Source organism: Denticeps clupeoides, chromosome 17, assembly GCF_900700375.1.
Source record: "Denticeps clupeoides chromosome 17, fDenClu1.1, whole genome shotgun sequence".
NCBI lineage: Eukaryota > Metazoa > Chordata > Actinopteri > Clupeiformes > Denticipitidae > Denticeps > Denticeps clupeoides.
The window spans coordinates 13,789,489-13,814,037 of NC_041723.1; the positions used below are offsets into that span (position 1 = coordinate 13,789,489).

The following is a 24,549-nucleotide window of genomic DNA, read 5'->3' on the forward strand; positions in this document are numbered from 1 at the left end:
CATCGTGACCCTCAGCAGGACACTTAACCCTGAGTGTCTCCGCGGGGGGGACTGTCCCTGTAAATACTGGTTGTAAATCTGGATAAGGGCGTCTGGTAAATACTGTAAATGTAATGTTTTCGCAGCGCGTGTCAGCGTCGGGTCTAAATCAGGAATTTGTCCGGCCGACTAATTCGTTTATTTCGTGTGTGTGTGTGTGTGTGTGTGTTTTTAGCTTCGCTGCCTATATAAACGTGCTACAGGTGGTCAGCTGGCGGGGACTATTTTTATGTTTTACCAGTTGCGCAACATGTTTTCCCCGAACTGTATTACTTAAGGCCAGCGTGCAAATACCGACTCCGGCGGAACGGCGTCATTTTACATGGTTAATAACGATGCCCTTTTTAATTGCTTTTGTAATGATGATGCAACATTATGAAGTTGTAGGAATAATTATAGCAAGTCTTACCTCAAACCCGAAATGTGTTTTTGAAAAATAAAAAGAGAAACGTGGACAACGTGGACCTTTTTTTTTTTTTTGCAAGTTTATTAAGAAACAGTTCAAACATCTTATGGTTTCTCCCCCAACAAACTGAAACGAAACAAGCTAAACATGAAAACATATAAAAGCAATCTTGGTTCTCAAAGGAACTTCTATAAGATTAACACAGAAATGCATATTCTTCATAGCGTATCCTGAAAATGAAATAAAAGTTGTACATGGCTGCACCAATAACTTAAAACAAATAAGAAAATAAACCATTTATAATAATAATAATAAAAAAAAAAAGAAGAAGGATGAAAACCGTGAGCAATCCAGTCCCTGGTGTGTCGCTTGCCTTAATGCCAGCATTAAGTGAAGGGATGATTAACAATCTCACATGCACCAGTAAAGGCTGTGGACATAGAGGACACACCTGAATGAGAGAGCACTGAGCGGGGAGTTGTGTAGTCCTCGCGCCGTGTCCCTCTTCCCCTACACTCAGCCAGCTGCTGAGCAAAGGCAGCAGACATGTCTGACATATTCGACCCAGAGCACACAGGACGAGAATGTTCACTTTGAAGAAACGAGAAGATATCAGGAGAAATAACTGGGCTTTTATCACACTGCCGGCTGCACCGTACCGAACACAGCAGTGAGTTCGCCCTTTCATTCCCGATTATCGCTGATCTTTAAAATGAAGAAAACACAGAACATATGGGCTAATGGCCATACATAAACCCGACAGCTGGTACATACGTTGATAAGATCTGACCTGAAAATAATTTACAAAGCACTTCCATTACAGTTTAAACCAAATCATACCAATGTAAACTTGAGCAACACACTCCTGATTCCCTCAATGTAAATTCCTAACCCCTCAATGCACATCTTTTCCAACAACATGCTTCATCCCAATTAACCTGATCCCCTGCGCCAAACACTTAAAACACACCATGTACAGCAGGGCTATTGTACTAGCCCCAGGAAATAAATTACTGCTGACATACATAAATTAACAAGGATAAAATGTGACATGTTGTTTTTAAAAGAGCAATGATGGAAACAACAGGTTGAAAACATTTCTGGGTTATTATCAACTTGGACTGGGCTGAACTGAACTCGCTTGCAGCAGTGGATGTTGAAGCTCACAATGCAAGCCGAATTAAATCAGCACCAAGTGGGAAACGGTTACATTGGTGGAGGATGGTCAGATGGTGTTAAGAATTCTTTGTATTATTATATAATATATATAACTGTGTGCACTGTATTATACAAGAGGTACTTTGTTGTGAAAAAGTTAACCGTTTCAACTGCTTCAAGGATCAGGAGCCCTGCAGACTAGACGTACACGCTGGGCCAAGTGAGTTTTAAAAGACTTAAAATGACAATGTGAACTATGTTAAAAGGGCCGATGATGAGGCATAAAATTCTCTGGTACCATTAAACAAAGAAAATTGGACAAAGAAAGAGTCTTAACTGACAGACATAAAGAGATTAATACATCTATAAAAAGTCAGAAGAATGAAGGAACAGCCCCTCTGACTCCCTGTCTGTTGCTCAGAGCAACATTAACCTCAATATGGGCATCCTGCTGCTAGTTCAGAGTGTTTCCCTATATACTGATAAACACAGAGCTCATCAGAGGATGAGTGAGATGAAAAGCCTTCCTCCTTTACAAAACCAGTATCAGCATTTTTTCCTAACATCATCCGTTCTACTCAGCTACTAAGCCAGTTTCTCATATAAAGCCTAAAGACACACACTTGCATATTGACAGAAAAAAAAATACAAAAAGTAAACATACTGACTTTCACACAAATAATGAAAAATTAAAATAAAATAATACAAAAACATACATTTCATTAAAATAGTGCTAAAATAAGGCATAGCTTGCATAGGGAAACATTAGAAATGTAGGCAGGAGCTCCATGCATACAGAAGGCAATGTGGGGATGAAATTTAATGTATCACATAGTGCAAAAACCCCAAAAGGAACAAAGGGGAGGGGTCAGTGAAATAACCTCCCATATCAATTCCAACCCAACCCTGAACATACCCCAAGAAGAGAGGGAACTTTGTGGCCACCTCTCAACACCCACCCCAGAACCCTCCCTATATATGTAGACTTTGGTCTCTCCTGTGAACCGAGTGATGTCAGAGTGTGAGACTGGCATGGTACGAGGGCAGTGTGACCCTGCCCCCACCCCCCTGCATCCATCGCAGTTAGCGCATCTTGTGATCATCAGCGTTGCCCATGTTGGAGCCAGGGCTGGGATCCTGCTGTCGCCTGGACTACGCCAGCATGGAGAAGAAGAGAGAGAGAAACACAGAGAGCAGATTTAGCCTGGTTGCCACCAGCTGAGTGCCTGGGATACCTGTCGGGTGTGAGACCAGCCAAAAAGCAGGCTGATGCCAGTTTTATGTTTTACCACTAGAGGGCACCAGAGAACTTCGTCTATAGACTAAATTGGTGTGAGTAGCAGACAGTCATCAGTCAGGGATAAATCTTCAACATTTCTAATTTTAAAAGTAAAACGATGACTTGTCTGCCACATATATGTATATTTTTATGTCAAAAGCTTAGTGAGGTAGGCAGACAGACAGGCAGACAGTAAGATAAAGGCACCCATTCATGGTCACATATTACTCAAGTGACATAGCATGAAGTCATTGTCCATCTAATCAGCTGTTAAAGGCCTCTCTAAACTCGTACCAACACCACCATCACCACTAACAGGCAAAGAGCATACCTCAACCTTCAATCATCATGGACACCATGAGTCCATAAATTTAAACCAACAATTAATTACCCTTTTTAAGGTAAATTAACCTAAACATTTGATCCAACCAATTATTAACGCATCAGTGAACATATATATATATTTGATATGGTTATAGATTGCACACTAAAAAACACCGCTTTAACAATAAAAAGCAAAACGAAATCTGAAAATGAAGAGACATGACTATATGTTCAGCGCTGAACTCAGAGGGCTGGGGTGCTGGGCAGGGAGGACGCTGTATCGATCATATGGAGCCAGGCAGCAGCACTCGCCCTGTACCGCAAGTCAATAGCGCTTATATTAGGCTGGGCAGACAGGGGATCCTAATGAAAAAGATCAATACTAATGATATATTAATACTTTCACTGCCAGCACATAATTCATCCCCTAATCCCACCTGCTGTATGGTTCCCAAAGTCTGATGAAAAATGCGCCATCTATTCTTCATCCATCTCTTCCACATCCATCATAGCGAAGGCCATTACTGCCTTGGATTTCGTTTAACCTCCCTTTTTCTTCCAGACGCACAAATAAGACGGCAGACCACACACACACAGACACACACATACAACGTACACGTACACACACACCCAAATAGTGCACGCATATTCCACTGTAAACAACCGTCAAATGCGTCTCGTGGACTAACAAAAACTCTATCCCTGTGTGGCCTTGTCCTCGAACTGTGATCATCTTACTCACAGATGACCTTGACTACCTTCTCAGCCTGCGCAACGACTCAAGTTTGCCCCAAGTGAGCAAAATGGCTGCCGCAAAGCTCACCAAAGTGGCATCAGTCAGTGGAGTTATTGAGTTATTGTGGACTGAGCATTGGATAGCAGGCTCTGACCACAGATATGCGATGGCTGAATGCACTCTGGAGCCAGGCGCCCACATCATATAAAAAACAGAGTCCTGTCCAAATTCAAATATTATTCTGTATCTAAAATAAAACAGTGCCGCGCCGCACCGCCCTCCCTCCGTGTGTATTAAGGCTGGGGAATTCTCCATAGTAAAAAGAAGAGGAAGAAAGAAAAAACGTCTAAAGCTTTTACTGTACTTCAGCCGAGCTGAAATGGGAACGCATTAATTATGGAATAATTACAGGGTTTCATTTTCCACTTCGCTATGTTGAATGAAACACATGGCTCATGGAAAGTAAGAAAGAAAAAAATAAAGAAAAGTATGACACTTCATAAATAGTTTAAATGCAAAATTCCCACAGAATGAGTGGCACTCTGCCACCAATCAGTGAGTGAGCAAATATTAAGATATTTTAAGAATTCAAAAGGCCCTTTCAAGACGTACTATCTGACACTTTAATGTGGCCGCTTCAGGGGATTTCTTCTCGAAAAAGTAAATATAATGGAGCCGCTCTGCGGGAACGTTCTATCTCTCATCATGTGCTGCCAAGCTGTGGCTTAAAACTCCCAGAGGGCTTTGCAGGCGAAGTAAGAGTGGGCGGGGTTGGGAGAAGTCCTGCCTGGGAAGGTCTGGTCTCCATTAGTGACTGAAGGGGAGAGGCTGGGGGGGTCGTGCTGTCCTACGCTCATTCCCTTGTGTCTCACAATGCATTAATCTGAATTACGGAACCTACATTCACCAATCAGGGTCCCGCATCATATTTAAGAGTTATATGCACAGACACGCATGCGCTAATGCTAACGTGCAAACTACAGCATGCAGAGTACTATGGGTCTATTACATGCAAGTCTATCGTGGACAACTACACACATCTATCGGGCATCCAGCGTTACACACATGCAGACAAGCACACACACACACACACACATACATACTCTCACACAGGCACACACACACCCGGTTTAGTGCATGACAGTGAGAGTGAAAGCGGAGACAGACCCTGGTCCTGGAATGTCATCAGTCCCAGATTTTTGATGCCACAGGGTCCTAAAAAACACAATTTGGTTTTCATCTTAGGAATGCATTTTGGATTGACTGGAGAATCACTGAGCACGTTCATTTGCGCTGAAACTGTGAGATGTCTCTTCATGCACTAAGCCGTACTAGCAACATACACTCCGTGCAAAAGCAAAAACATAGAGAAAAAAATAAAAGCATTTTGGTTTCTATTTGGGCTGAAGCAAATATAGTAAAAAAATCATTTTAAAAATGTCGTAAAATAATTTGGATTCTATATATGGTGGTGTTTAATAGGGAACAAGCAAAGATTAGGAGACAAACAAAAGATTTCAGAAATCTCAACTAACCTCAACTAACCTAAAACAAGTACCTCTACAAACTTCTGCACTCACACTGACTCACACACACAAACACACTCACGCACACACACAGCAGTCTTCTGAAACCCAAACTCAGGACCCAGTGCACCTGAGCCTCCAGCATGCCCAGGCGGGTGATCCTGCCCCGCCCCCCTCGCTCACCTCCAGGTCCTCGCGATGTGACCGGTCCCTGTCCTCAAAGTCACGAGTCCTCCTGCGAGCCTCCTCAAAGGCTGCCTGGGCCAGAGCATCCTCATGCTTCACACACAAAGCGGAAATAAAAAAATAAAAAAATTACACATATTGTTTATATTGGTGTATGTTTATTACTATAACACATTCATGGCAACCACTTTTAATTAAACTGAGTTGTTGCCCAACCCAGATCTCCCCCGGGCAGTGGCGTACCTGAGCTCTTTCTTCATCGTATTCCAGACAGCCCATCCCATCCAGCCGCACTAGGTCGATCCAGCCCCTCCAAATCACACACACCCCATTCAGGATCATGGGGGCCTTCAGGTACACCTGACACAAAAAACACACACGACTCATGACTTTCTTTGCACAGGTTACGTTGTGTAATGTTGTAAAATTAGACTAGCAACTACACCCAAAGCCATCCGACCTCGCTAATTGGTTCTAGGTTCTGGTTGAAGAACGTGCTAATTAGTGAAAGCAGATGACTGGAACAGCGAGCTCGGAAGGGTGTGTATTTTCTGAACCCACGTCCTAAATATGTGAACCACAAGACAGCATTTGAAATGCACAGATTTTCAGCCCTCACGTGTGAAGTGCAGGTGAAAGCTCACAGCAGAAGTGCCCCGACCCCCGCCTCCCAGGCCTTGTACGTCACACCCGCCCGTACAACCGGCCATTTGAATTGTAAAACACATTCAAGTCATTCGGGGCAGGCAGAGATAAAGGACTATTGAAACGGCCGATGAAAAACCTAAACAAGGAAGTCGTTCTCCGGACCCCACGAACAAACGCACGTGTGCATTCCGCGTTTGGGCCCTCCCACTCTTCCTGCCTCACCTCCGGACTGGGTCCAGAGGCAGACGCTGGACACGCGGAGACGTCTGCCTCCTGTGATGCGGGCTTTATTTATAGGGGCTGGTGTAGTAGAGAGTAAGAGTACACCAATGGGCTCTTCTGGTGGACAAGGAGGCCCCGTCTAAATTTATTTATATGAGTGGGAGCACATGTGCAGACGGACACACTCATGCGAAAGATGATTATATCTGTCTGTAGGAGACACCGAGGCCGGGGGATAGAGGAGGAGAGAGAGAGCGATGGTGGAGATGTGGGTATATACTGTCTGCCTGGCCCGAAGCCACAGAAATATCACATCTCTGAGGCTGAGGAATTTAGGCTGAGACAAAAGCGTGCAGTCTGTCAGTCTGTGGGTGATGTTTATTTCTGTAGCCGTGAGCCAGGACCGGGGCGCGAGAGGGAGCGAGAGAGAGACATGCGAGCGCGTAACGACCGCCTCGTACGACACAGGGGCTAATGCAGACTGCAGCGAGAATGGAATCCTGCCGCCGAGCTCTGGCCGGTGTTCGCAAAGATGGCAGCCAAAAGCCACGGCCATTAGACACACAACACCGGCTTTGTCTCTGGTTTATGTTTGGAAGCACGCTCTGCTCTGTGAGCCACTTGAGCAGTAGGCAGGTGTGGGAGGTGGGGGCGCATGGTGGAAAACGGCAACATCTCACCTCAAAACGAGTGGCAGAACGTGGTTACTGTAACCATACAGAGATGCAGCCAACAAACAGTAACAGATCAGTGGGTAAAATGACCAAAAATTTGTTTTATCATACCGTGCACCACGATATGAATTTAAATATGTAAAAGGTAGAAATGACTATTTTTAATTTAATCTGTCATAAAAGGTTATTTTTACATTCCAGCACAAGGCTGCTTCTGAAATCATTATGCAGTTAGAATGCCATAGAAAATGATCATGATTCAAAGAAATCTATAGAGAAATATACAAAATCAAGGTAAGTAGGTATATAGAACTTTATTAATCCCTTGGGAAGGTTCCTGCAATAAATGTATTGTCTAGCATAGAATATAAGAGGATTATAAAGCAATGTAAAAAATAAATATATTGAAAAGATTAACAATCACATAAAAACAACCATTAATAATAAATAGTGGTGGAGGTAATTAAATAATACTTGCACAAATTAATTGCACAGTTTCACCACAGAGCAGAAACTCACAATATTAGCAGGCTGATCATTTTTTTGTCATCTTGCTAACGTGGGTAACTGGCACAGGCAGCCCACTCGAAGCAAGACCGAACAGAACGGGCTGCGCACTGGACATGCCAGTGCAGTTATTTACAGAATTTCTAGAAGCTGACACTAGATTGATTTTGGAACCTGCTGGAAGCCACCTGCAGATAGCAAGAATCCATTCATTACACAAATCTGCCACAAATTTATTTGTATTTTATTTATGTCATGAATATTGTTATACAGATGACCTTTGATCTCAGCGCAGCCACCTAACTGGATAAGTGCATAAATAAAATCTCTCAATGATAGAATTGCAGAAGTCAACTTTGCCCTCAGTGATGGTTTGAAGGCCACGTGGTGCAATGAACGCTGCAGTAAATTTAATCTCTGCTAATAGCTTCCCATTCGCACGGAAGCCACCCGCATCTATGAGGCCCTCAGTGTCGGCATCAGGTGTGAAAACACTCTAGCGGAGCGGTGTTTGGTTTGATATAAAACTTTCTGGTGGGGCTGAAGGTGGCTTTTGTGCTGTTTTCTCACCTGAAGCCTCAACTGAATTCATTCATAAATGTTTCCCCACAAATCAAATCATCCCAAAATTCTGGATAACAGCATCAGTTAATACATCTTTTTCTGACCACACCCCATTCTGTGTGTCTCTGTTCTTGCACCACCTCTGCATTATCATACCTCTCCACCTCCCTCCCTCCTCCCTCTGTCCCGTTTGATCCTCTCCTCTTCCTCCCTCCCCTTTTTGAGACCCAGCTATCCTGCCACCCGCACCTAATCTGCTCCGCCCGTGTCTGCCTGTGGAGTCTCCGTTTCAGGAAGTCTTTAGGCCGTAATCGACCGGCTCCAGCATCCACACGTCAGTCTAACGAATCCAAAAAAGAGAAGAGTTCCAGGCCAGTGTGGAAATCAGAGCTGCAACTATCAGAAACAGAAACCCTTTACACCCAAAGCTCAAATCCCTTCGCCTAAATAACAGGCAGCTGAAGCGTAATTTGAAGTGACACTCGCCCTTTCCGCAGAAATATTTCTCAAAAATAAACACAGACATGCTAATGACAAAATACTGTCCTGTAACAAAAACATTTGCTTGCAACGCGATCCTTCCAGAGTCTAAAATAAAAATCGCCTGCGGTTCTGAGAAGCAGGGAAAGCACAGCGATCAATCCATCTGAAATAAATGCTGAATATGTGAGTATGAATATGGATACGTATATTTTTATCATTCTGGACTACTTTTCCTCGCTCCTGACCAACTTAAACAGCCGGCACTCCCAACCAATACAGGCGTTTTGGCCATTAATAACAAATTTAAAAAGTCTTTTCTGGGGACCTTCCAGAGAGAACATTCATAACTCCATCAGTCTAAAACACACAGTTTTCATTGGGGGCGGGCCAACAATGCAGACATAGCAGAGAAGCAGCTCCTCTCGGCCCCGCACTTCCCCTGGTTAGCTTTGGGGAGGGCGAGATGTGGACTAGAACGGCTCATGCAGCACACGGGACACTTCCACACGACCCCTGGCATCAATTACCACTGCTTCCTGTTTACTGATAATTAACAATCACTCAGAGCGAAAGAAAAAAAGCCTTTACGTACGGTTCAAATTTCCGCCACAGAATTGTGATTGATAGCCTATTTAAATGTATTTATGTAAAATCCTGTGAGGAGGTCTAAAAGATGTATTTGTTTGTGGCAGGTATTCATTTATTTGGAAAAAAAAGTAATGAGGTCTGATTTATTTCTGAGTGCTGTCAGCGATGCCGAGCCACACACTGCAGTCTTTCTGGATTGGATGGAAACAGATTAGAGACGGGACCCGGCGGATTACAAGGCTCTGAGTGAGTGTGCGAGTGCTGGAGTCAGAGCGGGCCGCCTGGCCACTGATAACACACGCGGCTCTGTCGTCGGGGGAAAGGAGCTCTGTGTGTAAAAGTAGTTTGATTATTTTGCCCATCAGTTGAAATAAAGTATTTAAATGTGAGAGTTCCTTGTTCATTTGTGACTGGTCAGCTCACGTGTTATGCTAATGCAAATGAAGCGTCTAGTGTGTGTGTGTGTGAAAAGAGAGAGATTTTGATTTTAATAACAGGGTTGAATAATACACCTGAAATGTCCTGAAAAGGTTATTTTATGTTTTGCAGCCCTAACCACATATTGCTATTTTTCAGAAGTTGGACATTTCTGTTCTGTTTGTTTCTGATTGATCATAGGTTATTTGGGACTACTGTTCATGGGCTAAACTTAACAAGACTTCAGGCAGAGATCATACGCCCTAAAGATCAGACGTCCTAATCCTGCAGGGAGCCGCTGCGCTGTCTCACTCGGCTCTGCTGTCTCGCTCTGCTAGGCGAGTGAATGTAAGTGAAGGTTAAGTGGGGTGGGGGAACGAAGAGAGGGGGAGAGGAGGAGTGGGTCCGAGGGCGTGGGTGGCGGAGCGCTGCAGGGTGGGGCAGGTTGGAGGGATAAGGCACAGAGGATCAGTGTGTCTGTGGAGCACAGAGCAGGGGGTGGGCAGGCCATGTAAACACTGGGATTGGATTCAGCCAGTGGGCACCCTTTGATTCTGGCAGCCAAAACAATCGCCATTGCTCCTTTGCTTTTTTTTTTTTTTCCGTCTATGCCTCGAGGGACTGAACAAGTTGGACGTGTTTAGATACTCCGGGTAAAGACAGTGGGAACAAAAGTCATCAAAAGTTTGACATTTTTTTCACTTGCAATTGCCGATTCACTATGCATGCCGTTGTTACCTTTCTCCTATTAAAACACACACACCCACACCCACACAACACAAAGGCACATACAATGCCTATAACACAACACAAGTACAGACAGAGTGAATAATGCAACGCCCACACAGGGGAGTCTCAACATGTCTGTTTCCACCAGTTAAGATCATATGCATCACAATGTTGAGAGATGAGACAGAAATGCAGACATAATGAAGCATATTAACTCTCTCGCTACACTACGTTACTTTACCACTCAGTTTCAGATTGCACCATCTGACTGCTGCTCTGCAGCTTCATATATTTTGAAATTGTAAATAAATGTCTGTGGGCAAGTCATTAGCATAAGATAGCTAATGAGTACCAGTATGGAGTGATCAATGAACTTGATCATCAAACAGCCAAAACCCAGAACCCCACAACTCTGTAATTAAATTAAATTACTGCTGTAATTAGGGGCAAGCTATACGAATTAAGTTCAATGGTGTGCTGCTAGGTTTTATATCCACTTAATACAACTTACAAATGGCTTCCATACATGATTTTATGAGGAAATAGTTCAGATAAAAAACTTCATATATTTGTATTCTTATATATATATATTTGGTAAAAAATATTTGAAAATGTGGTCAAACTGTAAAATCTGACCCCACAAGAAAAAGAAATTTAATTAAAAACATATTTTTGCACTAACCTGTACATAATACTGCCTGTCAAATTAAAATTGAAACTGAAATTTCAGTTGGTGCAACTGGTTGCAAATTTCTTATTATCACGCACGACATATTTGTATTGTATTAAGAACAAGTTATAGACAATATGTATGTATCTAGAAACTTAACCTTACAGACTCAACAAGAAGGTTATTGTTATGCCATTGACCCATAAAAATTATGGCTATTGACTTTTTACAAAATCCAATTCTCAGCCTCAGCAAACGGGGTTCGAGGAGAAACTGCAGCCCCGAGTGAACTGTCTGTAAGCAAACTGACTACAGAACTTAAACAGGATGTGCGGAGAAGCGCGCATGCACCCCTCCCCCCACCACTGAAAGCAGGAAGTAGAGGACAGACACATGCCACCCAGGGGGTGACATCCTGTTTCCCACGATGCACTTCTCTAGAGACATGGGGACACACACAAACACACATACACACACACAAGTGGCAGATGTAGCTGCCAGCAGCCATGTGGAAACACTCAATGCAACCAATTAGTGACACTCTCAAGAGTCGACAGACATGAGCACTTCTCAGTCTGAGAAGTGTGTGTGTGTGTGTGTGTGTGTGTGTGTGTGTTAGTGGAAATAGATGTAGGCTATTTATTTATTTTTAGGGTGTGTTCAAATTTGAGCACATGACAGTCTATATGTGTAATCACACACTCACATGCCGAGCGTCTTGTGTGTGTGTAACCCATTTTTGAGTTGTGGTAAACAATCTCACAAAAGTTAGAAAAGGAAAACAACACTGATCCGACCGTCAGATGCGGAATTTGGTGGAGTTTGTTTTTCTGTCAGATACAGGGGCAATCCCACATTTCTTTTTTGTAAACCTGCTATTTCTAGCCAGCCTCAAACAGGGGCTTCATTTATGAGATGGCCCAGACCTTCCCATGGAGCTCTGGGGAAGAAGGAACCTTTACGGCCCGCCCATACCAAAATCCCATGGCCCAGAGACGGGGATAAACTCTCCCAAGGCCCTGATGCGAGCTCCTCCGAAATGACTTCCACATCTGCACAGACTACATGGCTTTTTAAGTGCCTCTACATGGAGAGGGAAAATATGGACGGGAGTGCAGAAACGGCCTAACCACAAACTTCCTCTTCAGAAAGAAATGTCAACCCCCACATCCCCCACACCCCTGTGACTGACACACACCATAAAGGGCGAAATTGCACACAGACATAATTGCACAGAAAGCAACAGTCACCTTTGGCCCAAAGAAACCCGGTGACTTCAAACGTACCTTAGCGACCATCCTGCTTCACCGCTGCAGTGACACAAACACAAATACACAAGTCGGTCAGGGCCACTGGCAGTACCCAGCTCAGCACATTGTCCGCACACATACACACAGGAAACGAGCTGAAACCACCAGAGCCAGGAGCTGAACAGCAGCCAGGCAGACCAGCCACCTCCACAGCGAAGGAAGCTGACGGCCCTCTGAACGTGAGGAAGCCTACAGGACGGGCCACGAAACAGATGTGCGGAGGGTGAAAATGTCTAGAAAATGTTTTACTTCAGATACAAATAGGTGACAAATAAAAAAGGTAAAGGAAACCACTTCAGCATTACTTGTTACAGTCTGTTTACTCGTCACAGTCTCTGTCAATATCCAGGGGAAGGTCACCTGGCAGTAGACGGGAACGGGGTCAGCTTCCCATTTATGGAGCCGTCGGCCATCTTGAACACTGCCCACTCGTTGTTGGTTTTTGCCCTCGCTGCTGCTTGCGTTTAAATCACCGACTGGCCCCCCTCGTCTGACTGCTGCCATGTATGCTGCCGAACCGCTGCTACGCCCTCGGGCGATTCTAACGCCTCGACCCCTGATGGAGATTCCACCAATGTGAATGACCCACACCGTCTGACAATTCTCCCGCCTGCTGTCCTTACTTACGCCTACACCCCGGTCACCCCCTCCCTTCCTCTCTCTATGCATAATGAACACTGCCCTGCACCCCCCTCACTCAACGCGCAAGTAGGCCCCCGGACTTTATTAACAATTGTGTAAAAATATTAATACACAATAGTGTATTTTCACTGAGCACCTTTACATTCATGTAATACAGCAGCTTCACTAGAAGATGAATTTCAGACAGTTACAGATCTTCCTGCTGATTCTCACATATCGCCAAGAAGTCTTACTTTTGCTTGCTTTTGATCACTGCGATGGTACCTGGTTGAGCACTGTTATATGTACATTTTCAGCTTTTTATTTTGCATTAATTAAGAATTTCAGAATTCATCTTAAAAAAAGCAGTGTTCAAATGTTTAGGCATCTTATGTTAAGATACAGAGACTGCAGATCTGGAGATCAAATCATTTATATGACACCATCTAGTGACGGACGTGTTCAGGTTGTGGATGCACCCCCCCCCCCCCCCCCCCCGAAAAATGACAGACAGAAGAATTTTTCTCCACTCATTCCCTTCAATTTTTTCCATCATTTGTCGTCCCTCTACCAGTGGAAGCGGGTTCGCACATTGCGCCTGTCTCTTTCCCCTCTTTCCTCCAGTGATTGCACAATGTGGCTTCGGCACAGATCTGATTTGAAAAGCAGCATATGCAGGAATCCAGAACCTGCCAGTAAATCACTCATCATGGGAGCAGAAGCCGGGGGAGGGATGTTGTTTTTATGTAATATTTTTTTCGAATGGGGAGACCGAGCACCCCCAGTAGACGACGGCGGCGCTGCGCGGAACCAGCACACAGAACCGAGTCTTTCTGCCCCCCCTCCCCCTTTTCACTGTGTGTGGTTTGGGTCGGTGGCTCAGGAGTGGGCGAGTGTCTCCCAGCCTGGCGCGTTGGCGCGCTGCCGCTCGTTTAAAATGTGTGCCAACCAGTCGTCAGCAGATCTGCAGCTCAGCGAGTAAAGAGAAAAACACTTAAAGAGCGCGGAACCTCCGGAGACGAGAGGAGCAGCCCTGCTGTCTGTTCCACGGGGGGCTCACGCACTTACACACACACACACACACACACTCTCAGACAGAGGAGCCTTTGTGTCCATGGTCACCTCGTGAGCGGAACACTGCCTGTGTTTGTGTGTGTAACCCTGTGATCCAACACAAGTGCCAATTATACAGCAGTTTGATGATCACACAACTTACAGTATTTCACACACAGGGACATAATCCATCTTACTGTCTGGGACCGTGAGACTGCGTGTGTGTGTGTGTGTGTGTGCGTGTGTGAGTCAGCCCCCTCATGATCCAAGCGAAGCGCCCGTCACTGCTGCATCATCCCAGTTATGACCCCTGTCTCCCCCTGTCTCACCTCCCTCGACCCCCCCACTCCCACTGCATGACCTGCACTTCCCACCGCATTCCCACAATCCCGTCCTTGTGAAGAGGCGGGGAACATCTGGACGTAACCTGCAGCTTTGAGGGATCGTATTACCGATGCCTGGGGCTGGAGTTGGCCATTCTGGAAACGCCATTGTCCTGGACAGCTGTCACTGTCTTGTACCCAACCCGCTGGTGACTCAGCACCCACCTGCCCCCAAACGCCCACTTACTATTCGCCCACCATCCGACTCACCCAGAAAACGCTGGCAGCCACACACCCCAATGCCAAGCATGCCCGTAAACCGCCTGCTGCTTAACCCCCCCACCCACCACACCACCAGCCATGAGGGAGGAGAAGAGTTACAGGCTGACTCATGAGTGACTCTCACTTTGGTGTGTGTGTGTGTGTGTGTGTGTGTGCAGGAGAAAGCAGGAGGTACGGTTATGTATGTGACCGGGGTAAGTGTGTTTAAATGTGTGTGAAAAGCTGAATCCGGGGGGGGTTACGCGCGATCAGGGAGGGAGGGACGTTTTTGATGCTCGTCGTTTATTCCCGCCCCCCCACATCACCTCAGGGTCTGGGGACCAGAGACTACATCATCAACTGAGCACCGACCTGAAAGCCGATCTGCTGTAAGGAGACACATATTTTCTAGGTTCAGTGTTTGAACACACACACACACACACACACACGCACACACACACACCAAGAGAACAGGTGCGTCCAGGTGCAGGTGTGAAGCACGTCTAAGCAAAGCAGTGAGTGATAGAGCACGCTCCCCTCTCTAATCACAGAGTACTGGGACCAACGTCTCTACTATTGTTTTACACACACGCACCTACACACACGCACACACACACCCAACAGCCCGGCGGACTCAAAGCACTCCACCCACACCACCTGCCACGGAAACAAAGAAACGGAGGTATTAGCCTGTGCCCTGGGTACCCCCCCCCACTTTATTCTTATACTTTTGCCCCACGGCCCTGTAATTACTCCCTTAAACAAACCCTGCACCCACACCAGACACAATACAACACACGCACACCCACCCACACATACACACACACACACACACACACAAAATCCCGCCCATATTTGACTGAAGAGTCCTGCCATGAAGACAATTCTAGACTTCCTGATGTGAAAGCAGCATTCCTGTACGGACTGGAGTGTATCCATGGCTCTGTCAGAGATGTGTCTGTATTGGAGGAAGAACTTTGATTTACACAAGTGACAGATGGTAATGAGAGGGGTTCAGAGTTGCTCTTCTGACCACTTTCAATGGAAACTATGGACGACTTTAAAACTGTCGAAAATTACCGAGGGAATGGTTGTTGGCGGTGACTGGAACAATGAGCCACAGTGAATAAAGACCAGTCTTCACTTACTGGAATTTTCAAATTTTTCAGCTGTGCTAAAATGTAAAATATCATTATTGCAAATTAAATTATATTTATCTTTATGTTCAAACTACTATTTTATAGCAAAAAAAAACTATTTTTTAACCCAGTTCTAAGAACACACCACAGATAATAATACTTGACAAATACTGTTCCGAAAATGAGCAGTATATTAATTCTTGCTGCAAAAAAATAACTAGATTATCATAGTAACATAGAGCCACTTTGACTACTCTATACATGTTTTCTGTTGCATTTTATTTATAATTAATGCAATAATAAAAACATCAATATTTTTTATTAAAATCGTTTTTCATTTTTATTCAAACAGCCTGGTGTGCATTTCAATAATATTAATAATACTGATGTATGTAATTTCAGTACCAGGTCACACGATCTTTTTTTCATAGGCAGCACACATAAAAATATACACTGTGATCAAATAACAAATAAAATAATTACATGTACACCACTATAAAACACTTTTTTCTTGCTTGCTTTCTTCTTATTTTTTTCCACAGCAATACTAAAGTGAGCAACCTTGAGAAAGTTTATGTCCCACAGCCAAACACACGCACACACTCACACAAAATACTAGGATGGACATGGACGCAGCCACAACATGACAGCCTCTGGACCAGGTGACCGCACAGACAGAAAAGAGAACATTTCCTGGAATCCGTCAGCAGGAATGCGGTCTGCACATACGCGCTGTATTTCTCACCTGGACCCTGATGGCCCAGCAGAATAAAATCTTAACGCGGCATCCTCTCACACCACCGCCGCCTCCCTATAGCTCTCATTTAACTTCACAGATCTCCTCATGCATCATGCTGCCATTGTTGCCTTTTAAAGGCTTGATTAAAACGAAGAGGAGAAAGGAAATCTTTAAAGTGGCATGAGCTCGACCATGACATTTATCTGCAGCATCATCAGTCTGGGCATGAAATTGGCCATGCTGAGTAAAGCCATGACTTCCTGGAGGACTGGCAGAGGTGTATGCATGTCCATCAGTAACTGCACTCGTTCAGCTTGGCCTTGACTGCTTGTATATGAATTGTGGACCTTTATCAGTGGAGACCCCAACAAGGCCATTCTGCAGATTATTTTACATTTACGGCATTTACCAGACGCCCTTATTCAGAGCGACTTACAATCAGTAGTTACATGGACAGTCCCCCCCCTGGAGCCACTTGCTCAGGGACACAATGGTAGTAAGTGGGATTTGAACCTGGGTCTTCTGGTTCATAGGCGAGTGTGTTACCCACTAGGCTACTACCACCCTTACACAGACACATTCCAGCTTCTACGAGGACAAGTGTGATCTTCACACAAACAAGTTTTCAGTAAGAATCGGACTGAAGATAAGAAAGTTTCCTTCTGAGGGTTTTTTCAGAGCGTGTTCCTGTTATGAATATTGTGCCGCCTCAGCAAGGTCACTGACTGCAGTGCCGGGCCGCAGGACAAGGAAACATGAGCGCTCTGCCATAATTGAAACCCTATGGGAGGAGGCAGCAGTGTGAGCCGCTCGTGATACGTGAGGGAGCTGTTCCTCATTCTCGTACCTCGGTTTAGTCCCTGACGAGGCACCCGGGGAGGGAGGAAAGCCCCTAACAGTAGGATGTGGCGAGACCAGGGACACAAAGGGTCCATTTCTTCCTTCCCCCTCCCAAATCATCAAACAATTTAAATCAGATCAGAGGAACATACGGGGGGGTTTGAATGCACAATGGGTGTGATGGAGCAGCAGGAATCAATTAGCAGGCCCGCTTTGATGATGTCATTGACAAGTAATCTGCCAGTAGAAATGGCTCACATTCGAGCGCAGCGGAAACGATAATCCAGGCCGCAGAGGCAGCCAGCCGGCCAGTCGTCTCCACGCCCGGCGACGATCGTCCATCACGCGGCCCCGCCACGGTCCCACCCCCCCCCCCTCCATCCACCCCGCGGGCTCTGCTGTTTATGATCTAGAGACTGCGTGCCTCTAGTCCCTTCCCAGAAGGCTGACCTGTGTGACAAAGGCCTTCATCTGCTCTGCATTTGGACCCCTCTGGAGAGCCCCGCCCCTCTCCCTCACGCCATCTCGGGGATGACTGTCAGGCCGGCGCCACACTCGCAAACATGCTCCATGCCACATGACCAATCATGAATATGGAAATGTGCTCTGTGAGCGCAGACACATGTGTGTGTGCACACATGCACTTACAAAACCACACTTATTGCTTCACACACACACACACACACACACAGGCTACAAATTCATACACAAAAACATGCGCAGGCACATCGAGCACACAGCCAGCGGCACAAACAAACACGCGTCCACAGAGACACAAGTGAAATTACAGAAAATATATTATACATGCAAACACAAGCACGCACACACACACACACACACACACAACTGTAATTCCTGTGGCAATGCCTCAGACTGCAGCACGTCTCATAATGGACTCATTTACTCAGCGTCGTCTCTGCGATATCTGCCCCTGAGCGAAAATTCTTACACACTCAGACAGAGTGCAGATTTATGGGCTTGGCTCGGAGAGCGGGGCCCGCCTGTGCGGCTCCACATAAAGGGCCCGAAAACACCCCAGGCCCCCTGTCTCCGGTCTCTTATCATCAAGACGTGCACACACACACAAAACAGAAAAGTTGTGTAATAAAAACACAATACACTGCTGTTTTTCAACAGGAACGCGCAAGAGGCCGGAGTTGCCAGGATCAGATTAGCGCGAGAGGAAATTTTATCTGTTGTAGCCGCCCGTCAGCGCGACAGAGAAAGATGAAGAGCACCTGCACTCTGTGACCTGCGAAATCATAAGCGAATTACTCATCTCCAAACGGAGAAAGCCCCCCCCCCCCCCAAAAAAAAAAAAAAAACGCTTAACGTGCTGGAAATACCCCCGGCGCGTAGATTTAACAGTCAGATCTTTAAATAAACCATCTACTTCAGCTATAATGTAATTCTTCTAAAATGAGATGATTCTGAAAACCATTGGAATCCCGTCCTGATGTTGTTTGTCATGCCTTCAGCTTTAATACCTGACCTTTGAAGAAATAAAGTTTTACTACACATTCATAATGATTGTTCAACCACCTCTGCCAAAAAATCTAACTCCTAATACGCCATTTTATGAAGGCTTGTAAACTATTAATGAGCGAACTTCCAGCCCTACGCTGTCGGCTGGTGAGCAGCGGTGGTTTAGGTTACTCTCTGGTCACAAATTCGTACTCTTGATCGATAAATGCGCCACACGTGGGTTGAAATTCACGCTGCTCTCCACTTCTGAGCAGAACAACAAACTACGGCCGGGTTCTTGGCACCCCCTCCCCGGCAGACGGCCACGATTTCTGCTTTGCATGATGATAAACCGCACACGCGCGCTGCGGATGAACAGGGAACGGAGGGAAGGGGCCAAACATCGGATCTCTTCGACTCATACAGCCAGAGCCGTGGCCCCCCGCATCTCAGAGGGGACCCTGTTTCAACAATCTTGAGCCAAAGTGGAGGAGACAGAGTGGGTATGAACGGGTCGGTTTCTGCCCTCGGAGGAATATGTAAGTACCAGGGCAGTTTATGAAAATGCCCCTGAAGGCCTCTTCCGCTCTACCTTAACATCTGCTCCAGGGGTCCTGGATTAGAGCGGACGCTGTGCAACATACAAGTAGCTCCAGATTACCAAAGTGTGATATCCCCATAGAGACACCCGAGCCCCGAGGACCAAGACCCTGACCTTGTAATGGGACAAGAAAATTGCAAACGGAGCAGAACAAAAAAAAAAAAAAAAACTCTCTTATTACCAGATGCAGAGGAAGTTTTTTTTTTTTTTCTTTGCAAAATTATTATTGACGAGTGAAGTGATCGGAGGAGCCAGGCTAAAACGTGGCCCCTGGCTGGGACAGGGTTAACGTCTCCTCCCAAGTCCGTGCTAGCTACCGCTAAAATTAACCTCCCGCACAGCTGGTTCCCATTAGCCTGCAGTGACACTCGGAGCCTGTACTTAAGCTGTGCTGCGGGGGCTCCGCGGGTCCACGTCTCACCACCCCACTCAGATGATACTACCCTCCCCCGCCAGCGGCCAAGTTTAAACTGGCCCCGTTCCGCTGGCACCACCCCTGTTTTTAAACCGGGAGGGTGGAGCGGAAAGCGTGTGGGGGGGGCTCCACCCCCTCCTCACCAGAGGAGAAAGAGAGGAAGAGAGAGAGAAAGAGAGAGAGACTACAGATCAGCTTCTGTGCAGGCGAAGGCCCCCGACGTGGTAGTCGGGAAGGTCGAAAAGGGAACTAGCCCGCGCACTTCTTCACTTCCCCTCAGCTAAGTGCCCTCAGATGGGAAGCTACGGGCGGCCCGGCGGGGTTGTGCACGAGGCGAGTTTTTCGAAAGTGTGAACGCTGCCCAAAAACATTCGGGAAACTCCTTCTGACGCCATACGGCTCGTCTAAATTCATAAAACGTCCACTGAAAAACTTCACAACGGCTCCAGTGTGATCTGGTTTCAGCTCGTGTTATTGGTTCCATATTCTCCCCACGCTCCGTTGCAAATCCCCACCATATAAAATATGCCTTCAACACTGTGTCTTCTGTATCTGTGTGATGTCCCCCCCCCCGACTTCACTAAACGCCCTCCGTTTAAATGGGTGTTTAGCACCGGACGAGCTCCTAAGCCGCCGTAGTCTGACCGGCGTGAAACGCTGCTGAGTGATTTACTGGGAGCCGTTTAACGGGGTGCCGCCGATCAGCCGTCGTGGAGACAGTGGTCTGCTTTCATCCGCCAGCGCGATACGTCCTTGGCGGGCTTTTTAACACGCTTCCTGTCCATTGCTCGGTTTTTCTTGACACTCGCCGGCCTTTCTCTCCGTGCTCCTTGCCAATTAGAGTGGTAGTAGCCTAGCGGGTAACACACTCGCCTGTGAACCAGAAGACCCAGGTTCAAACCCCACTTGCTACCATTGTGTCCCTGAGCAAGACACTTAACCCTGAGTGTCTCCGGGGGGACTGTCCCTGTAACTACTGATTGTAAGTCGCTCTGGATAAGGGCGTCTGATAAATGCTGTGTAAATGCTGCCCTCGTCAAATTTGTGTAAAAGGTTGACAATGAAAATAATAAAAATCAGAGGTCGGAGCTGTAATTGAGTTTTTCAGTGCTGACGGTTTTCTGTGAAAGTTAGGTGGAGTGCCAAAGTTGGATTTAAAAAGTCTTATTTTACCTATTATTTCCTTCATTAAAGCCAATTCTGCGAAGTCCTGGCATCGCAAGCTCAGCCTGTGATGCAAATCAGTGGTTTTAATCACTACTAGAGCATTACGTGGCTTCTGCTTACAGGATGACTTCAGCAGACCTGGGAACACAACACACCGATGAACTGCTGATCCCGACACACTTAACCCTGCGCTGCTCCACCGGGGCCCGAGCTGTAATTAGGAACCGCGCCGGCGAGCACGCACAAAGAGCGAAGGTCTACCTGAGGGATGGCGCAGCGGGCACCTGCGCCACACACGCCCTCACGCCGCCCAGGCAGGTGCCGCCGCCCCACAGAGCCATCCGGAGGTTTCTTTCTGAAGCGCCCGGTGTGGGGCTCATTAAAGCTGCATGGCTCCGTGCTCGGAGGAGGTGATGGAGGAGGGGATACGATTACCGCCCTGCCCTGACCCGCCCTGCGCGCCTCATCAGTAAAGCACTCGGTGACTCTGACATCTCCCCGTCACGCCTTTTTAAATAATTAACAGCCAAAGATTAGTCCGTCAGGCTCGGGCCGAAAGGTCCATCGATTTTTTTTTTGCAGATGCATTTTTAATGAGCGCATCTCAGCAAGGCAGCGTCCGTGAAGAGACCCTCTACCACCCCACCACACGCCACCCCAACAGGCTGAAGCTTGCCAGAGCGTGAATAAAAAGCACAAACAAACCAAACAAGTGCCTGGCGAACGCCTCCCGCACCCACAGCACGCTCTGCTGCAAAAAACAATGGCCAGAGAAAATGTGTTTGTGCTCGAAGAGGCTAAACGGACACGGAGATTTTTCAGATCGCCTTTCTTGCTTGGCTCCTGCCAGCGATTTGGTCGGATAAAAATCGAATGGGTTTAGTAAGTCTGGTGGGATGCGATCTGGTGATGATTCAACTTGACTCATTACTAAAGTATCTAAACAAGCCTTTAATTAACAGTACATGAATCACAGGGGGTCAGTAAATGACAGGACTTAACAAACAAACAACAACAAAAAAAACTCAATTCGGCTGTAATATCCAGAAAAGACCTGAGAATTTTTTTGATACCAAATTGATTAAAAAAAAAAAAAAATTACAACAAAATCCAATTTTGTTCATGTCTGGATGAGTTTTATTGATGAGTCTTTTGTTATGCTGCTTTTTGTTTTGTTTTTTTTATGGAAAATTTAATCACTGATTATAAACGACCAGGAAAGAGTGTCTCGGTCCAAGCTCCACCCCTTTTTAACACATGAAGATACCGAATGTGGTATGAACTTACATGAACATCAGGCTTGTAATCCTATTGTCACAGTTGTGCCTGGCAGAGTTACATCTCTACACACAGACACGGAACTGAGGACAGGAGTGAGTGTTCAGGGGCAAAAAGGAAGAAAGAGATAGATGGATCGAGAAAAAGAGACAGGAGGGGGAGGTGGATCAGGATTACCTTTCCTGACTCACGCTCGAAGTCCACGTACTCTCGGGTGGGCGCCTGCCTCTGCTCCCCGTGCAAGTTGGCGGGGAAGAACTGCAGCGAGAGGTTGGTGCCCGTCGCCACAAAAGCCTTTTAGAGGGAAATCAATACAAACAGGATCAGAAAGCTGGGCCCGAGCATAAATTATGCATCCCGTCATTTCTTTTTCACATCAGAAAGAGGAGTGCCTGGAGCCATGGCCAGCACTCGCTACACCAGAAGGGGGAAGGAGTGAAAGAAAAAAAAAAGAGAGAGCGAGAGAGACAGGAAAAAAGCACAACAGTCATCATTTTCGCTATTTGAAGTATTGAGTTACGCACATCTGATTCTATTTTACCAACACTCAGTGCTGGGAGTGCAGCCTCTGCAGCATTGACTTTTAAGAGAGACAGAATAAAAGACGGAGGCGAAACGAGGGAATGAGCCTACGAGTGACAAACAGATGACAATATGAGAAGATGCTGGAAAAGCATCTGTACGGTTTTAAAACGGCGCAGGGTCAGAATGGCATGTTTTACATTACAGCTCAAATATTAAATTATAATATTAATGTGTGGCCTCAACACTCCATTTTAACTGATACCCGCCTTTATAAATTGGACTCTCTGCTTTGGTGAGAGGCTGTGGATTTCTCTTCAAAGCCTCTATAGTTGACAAAATTCTGAAATTGCTATGTCAAACCTAATCAGTCCGACCATATATATATATATATATATAAAAAATAAAAAAAAAACCTCAGGCATGTAGACTGCATTCCTCAAAATAAAAAATGTAAACATGCACTTTAGGGTAAATATTTTTCTAAGAAAGAATGAGAAGCATAAAAAAGAAAGATCAAACAAACTCTTTAAAGAATGAATCGTGTTCATAATCGTCTTATGTGTATTAGGGCTGTTTACACATGCTTATTAACTCTTGTTATTATACGTTATATATGTTTCGTCACAAATTTATATTCCGTGTCTACATATAAGTACAATAAAAGGCACAGACGACTTAATGCAATTTCTTTCTTATATGATTTTATATGCTGCCATTTTGACTTTGCTGTAAAATATAAGGGAATTTAATATTTCTACACAATTGAGCTGTGAGGCGTGCATCGTTAATCAGGAATATTGCTGGAAGAAGATGAAAAAGTGATTTTGACGTGAGAGAGACGACTAATAACACGGATCGCACACACACGCAGTCGGTTTTTCAGGAACGTCGACATTTTCCACCACGTTCATCACGCTCATCACGTTCCCCCGCCGACCTGCGGTCGTGGGGCTTTACTCCGCGCATTCGGGCCCGGTGGGGGTGACACTCACTATCTCGGAGCGGCCGTCCCGACACGCGTTCTGGAACCGGGCTTGCCTCTCGTCGTGCGGTCTGTCGCGGAAGCCGGTGTACTTGATCTGGGGGGACAAAACACACACAGGTCGCGTACGTGAAATTACGGACGCACACGCCCTCTCCGGTTTCCCACAAAAAAACAACCACTTGTGTACAGTCCGACTGACAGACGTTTAGAAAAAGTGTCTAAAACGTGCAGGCGCTCGTTGGAAGTAGGTGAGAGGACGGAGTAAAGGTGTGGAAGATGCTCTCCGCCACTCGCCTCGCACTCGCGGCTCAGCTTCCTGAAGAACTCCTCGTTCTCGAACTTGCTCCGCTGGTCCGGGACCACCCGCGGCATCCTGGCCGACCCTGCGCGCACTTTCGCCGGACTTCCAAGTGGTGTGGGGGGCGCGTCCGTCCCGCCTTCCGCCTTCCGTCGGTCCGTCCGTCCGTCCGTCTGCCGGGTGGCCGCGCCGCGTCTCCGCGACTCGCTGCGTGGTCGCTCCTGTGCGCGTGCGTGTCCCGAGTCTCACCCACAGCGCGCGCTGCGCCCGCAGCGACCGGCACCGAGTTTGGCGACTGGCGACTCCCGCGCCTTCACTTCCTGGCCGCCCGACACACTCCCCCCATTCACAACTCTCTCCGGCGCGCCTGCGCA

General features: G+C 46.3%; 1 protein-coding gene across 4 annotated transcripts; it reads right to left on the reverse strand.

Moving 5' to 3' along the window:
- Nucleotides 1–538: 538 nt before the first annotated feature.
- On the reverse strand, nt 539–24,549 carry cbfb (core-binding factor subunit beta). 4 transcript variants are annotated; one of them, XM_028957675.1, is made up of 7 exons: nt 24,172–24,549; nt 23,885–23,971; nt 22,545–22,661; nt 5,898–6,014; nt 5,652–5,747; nt 5,110–5,157; nt 539–2,750 (listed from the first exon to the last, which is right to left on the reverse strand). In XM_028957675.1, exons 1-6 carry the CDS (start codon nt 24,247–24,249, stop codon nt 5,128–5,130), a joined length of 525 nt encoding a protein of 174 aa, XP_028813508.1. In that variant the 5' UTR covers nt 24,250–24,549; the 3' UTR covers nt 539–2,750; nt 5,110–5,127. The 4 variants fall into 4 exon arrangements, with proteins under 4 accessions (XP_028813508.1, XP_028813509.1, XP_028813507.1 ...); XM_028957676.1 differs by having other exon boundaries at nt 539–2,755; XM_028957674.1 differs by lacking the exon at nt 5,110–5,157.

Excerpts from the sequence above, each read along its gene's own strand:
- cbfb (XM_028957673.1), bottom strand. The coding sequence starts at position 24,249 with ATGCCGCGGGTGGTCCCGGACCAGCGGAGCAAGTTCGAGAACGAGGAG. Across the intron at positions 23,972-24,171 it reads AGCTGAGCCGCGAGTGCGAG|ATCAAGTACACCGGCTTCCG; the intron begins GCGAGTGGCGGA and ends TTGTCCCCCCAG. Across the intron at positions 6,015-22,544 it reads TCGAGCGTGAGTCAGGAAAG|GTGTACCTGAAGGCCCCCAT; the intron begins GTAATCCTGATC and ends TTTTTGTGTCAG.